General features: G+C 50.9%; 1 protein-coding gene across 1 annotated transcript; it reads right to left on the bottom strand.

The window, feature by feature from the left end:
* Nucleotides 1-615: 615 nt before the first annotated feature.
* Nucleotides 616-1995, bottom strand: AKAP5 (A kinase (PRKA) anchor protein 5). Its single transcript, XM_010146329.1, has one exon. The coding sequence runs from the start codon at nt 1993-1995 to the stop codon at nt 616-618; it is 1380 nt and encodes a 459-aa protein (XP_010144631.1).
* Nucleotides 1996-2961: the final 966 nt, after the last annotated feature.

The following is a 2961-nucleotide window of genomic DNA, read 5'->3' as shown; positions in this document are numbered from 1 at the left end:
GCCGCCCATCCAGCGTCATGAGACCCAACGGCAGGGGTGTCCACGGTTTGGGGCATATGTGGGGAGCCAGCGCCTGTTGGCAGTACTGAACACCGGCCTGAGCCGGTCTGGCAACGACGTCTTCGTGTTAACATTGCAGTCACTTCACCGTCTCTCATCTCTGCCGAACCCCAGGGCAAATCTCCAGCTGCGTCCGATGACGTGCCCTGAATCCAGCCCAGCAGTGGGTCGGGTGCTCCCCACCTCTTGGGACCTTTCACTAAACGCACAATACATACAGATTTACAGCACGAACAGCGAGGAAACTCGGCACGGATGACAGCAGGAACATGGCCTTGACATAACGATGCCAATCAATGAAAACAGTCGCTGCAACACCTTTGTACCTGCGCAGCTGCAGTCGATAGCGCTGCCTGGAGCCCCAGCCCCGGGGGACACGCTGCAGGGGCTGCGCCACATCCCAGGATCCGTTTCACGTAGACACACAACTGAACGGGCATGCAGAATGAACGACACCTTGGCTCTGGGGGTCCTTGGAGCTCACCACAACCCCCCAGGCCGAACGGAGCTTTTAGATCACTCCCTGCACCCTTTATTTTGGGGGCATCGCTGACATCACAGAAAACTGTTGTGTTTATTCTGTTCCAGGGCCATTTCATTCACCAGTTGCTCTATGGATGACTGAATGGCCGCCTTCACGAGGGAAGACGCGGTTTCTATGAGGAGCAATTCGTACTGCTCCCCAGTTCTGTGTCCCTGGTCCCCCGGACCGTTCTCCTCTGCCTGGGGACCACCATCAGCCTCAGGGCCCTCTTTTTGACCCAAATCAAAGCTCCCGCTGGATTTTTTATTCCCTTTTTGCTTATTTCGCTGCAAAACCGGGGATGGCTCGTAGGCCTGGTCAGAGTCGGTGTTGTCAGAGTCCTCAGCTTCAGTGACGGTGATGATGATGCTGACGCCAGTGCCCGCGTTTGCTTCTAATGTCACCTGATGGCTGGAGCAGTCCTGGACGCTTGCTGCATCTTCTTTAACCACCGACTGACTGAAATCCTTTACGGGCTCCTCGGTTTGGCACTCCTCAGGAAGATTTACTCTCTTTTCTGATTCATCCCCTTCAGGCAGATCTTCGCAGACGTGAGGGATTTCCTGCAGCTCAGTGGTTTCACGGGTGCTGTTGGGTTGATCCTTGGAAACAGGCGCTTCAGAAGCAACTTCCTCCCCTTCCACATGGACTGTGGTTTGGGCTGGGCTCCCCTCCTGCAGAATTTCCGGGGCTGTCTCTGAGGCGGTTATCTCTGACTGAGCGGTGCACTCCGTACGTTCCTCTGCATCAGGAGCGGGCTCTGTCAAGGGCTCACTCTTCCCGACAGAGCTGACACTTTCCTTCGCTGTATCCTGGTCCTCCTCTACAGACACCGGGCTGATGGATTCAGGCTTGTCTGTCGGGGCCAAATCCTCTGGTTCTTCGCTAGCTTTATTCAAAATGCACGTCACTTCGTTTGCTTGAACGCTGCCCTCCAATTTCTCCACTGCTTCGGAGGGGCTGGGTTTTTTCTTGCCCCTGGAGAACCGCACACAAGGCATCTTCACCCCAGCACTCACCCGTTTCTTTGGGAAGCCTTGTGCACAGCCCTCCTCAGCGTCCATCTCCACTTGGGAATCGGAAGGCACCTTCTTCCGCGAGGAGGATTTCTGCCTTCTCCGAGGTCTTGTGAGGTTTTTGATGGCTGCCCAGGCTCCTTTGGAGGATCGTGATTGATCAGAAACTTTCGCCTCCCCTTGGTCAGTGCTGATGCATTGGCTTTGCTCCTCTAAGGCTCCTTCGCACACATCCTTCACAGTCGTCCCCTTCTTACAGGACTTCTTCCGTGTCTTAAAGCAGAGCATGGAGGGTTTTTCTGCCTGCTCCTCTGATGGGGAGCATGTCGCCCCTGTGCTGTGAGTCTCTACCTCTCCTGAGTTCTCCATTTGAATTTCCTTAGCTGCCTTTACCATGTTTGCTCTGTCCTTCATTTGTGTTGTACTACCAATTGTCTTGATTAATGCGTCAAACCCAAGAACTGCAGAGATGTTCAAAGTGCATTTTTTCCTCAAATTGTTTTAAAAACAACGTTAGTTGTTTTTTAATGAGAGGATGTGGCAGTGAAGAGACATTTTGCTGAAGCTATTGCATCCGCTTTATAACTCTCTCTTCGTCGTTTACTCATCGCTTCCTCAAGGAATCCCAGGTTGATGTGAAGTTGATCAAGCTTCTGTTTGGCTTTGCTGGCCAGAGTCGCCCTCACCTCTGGGACAACCCACTTCACGTGGCGCTTGGTCTAACAGCATGACTATTGAATTGCCAGTTTGACATGACTGTTTTTTTTCCCCCAAAGGATGACAAATCAAGCTAAGAGTTAACAATTTTTATTCACCCCACGGACCTGGAAAGAACTGGCGCTTTCTGAGTTATCTGCAATTCCACATTGCACAGGGAGCTTGATTGAAGCACCAGTAAAACCAGCGGCAGGCAGTGGCTGTTTTCTGCCCCCCAGTGACAAGGTCAGATGCTGCTTTGTCTCCTTGTTGCTTTCTGCTTCAGTTCCCCTCGCAGGTTATGTGAGGTTTGCTGCAAAGCATGGCCGACGCTTCCATCTTTTATCTGTAACACAACAAACAGATGATAAGACCTGCACGTGGAGCAATTTTTATTTTTAAAGTATTAAAGAGGGGTTTTACAAAAAATATATTTCATTGTGGGAGGCAGACCAGGGATGGGAAAGCTATTCTACCTCTGGATGCACCACAGCAGCTTTTCCCACTAATCATCATCAATATCCAAAGGTAAACTAAGACCACCAAGATGCCAAGCCCGTGTCAACCCCAGAAAATACTATTTTGTGTGGTAAAAGGAGACTTTTTTTTTTAACTGCTCATATTATGGCAAATATCTATTACGCATGCACACGCATATATTTTCTT

The sequence above is a fragment of the Buceros rhinoceros genome, unplaced genomic scaffold (genome assembly GCF_000710305.1).
Source record: "Buceros rhinoceros silvestris isolate BGI_N320 unplaced genomic scaffold, ASM71030v1 scaffold29252, whole genome shotgun sequence".
Taxonomy (NCBI): domain Eukaryota; kingdom Metazoa; phylum Chordata; class Aves; order Bucerotiformes; family Bucerotidae; genus Buceros; species Buceros rhinoceros.
The sequence above is the reverse complement of the archived record's forward strand: the minus strand, read 5'-3'. Positions and strand labels throughout refer to the sequence as shown.

What these genes read in the sequence shown, in the direction of transcription:
- AKAP5 (XM_010146329.1), bottom strand. Translation starts at nt 1,995, where the DNA reads ATGGTAAAGGCAGCTAAGGAAATTCAAATGGAGAACTCAGGAGAGGTA.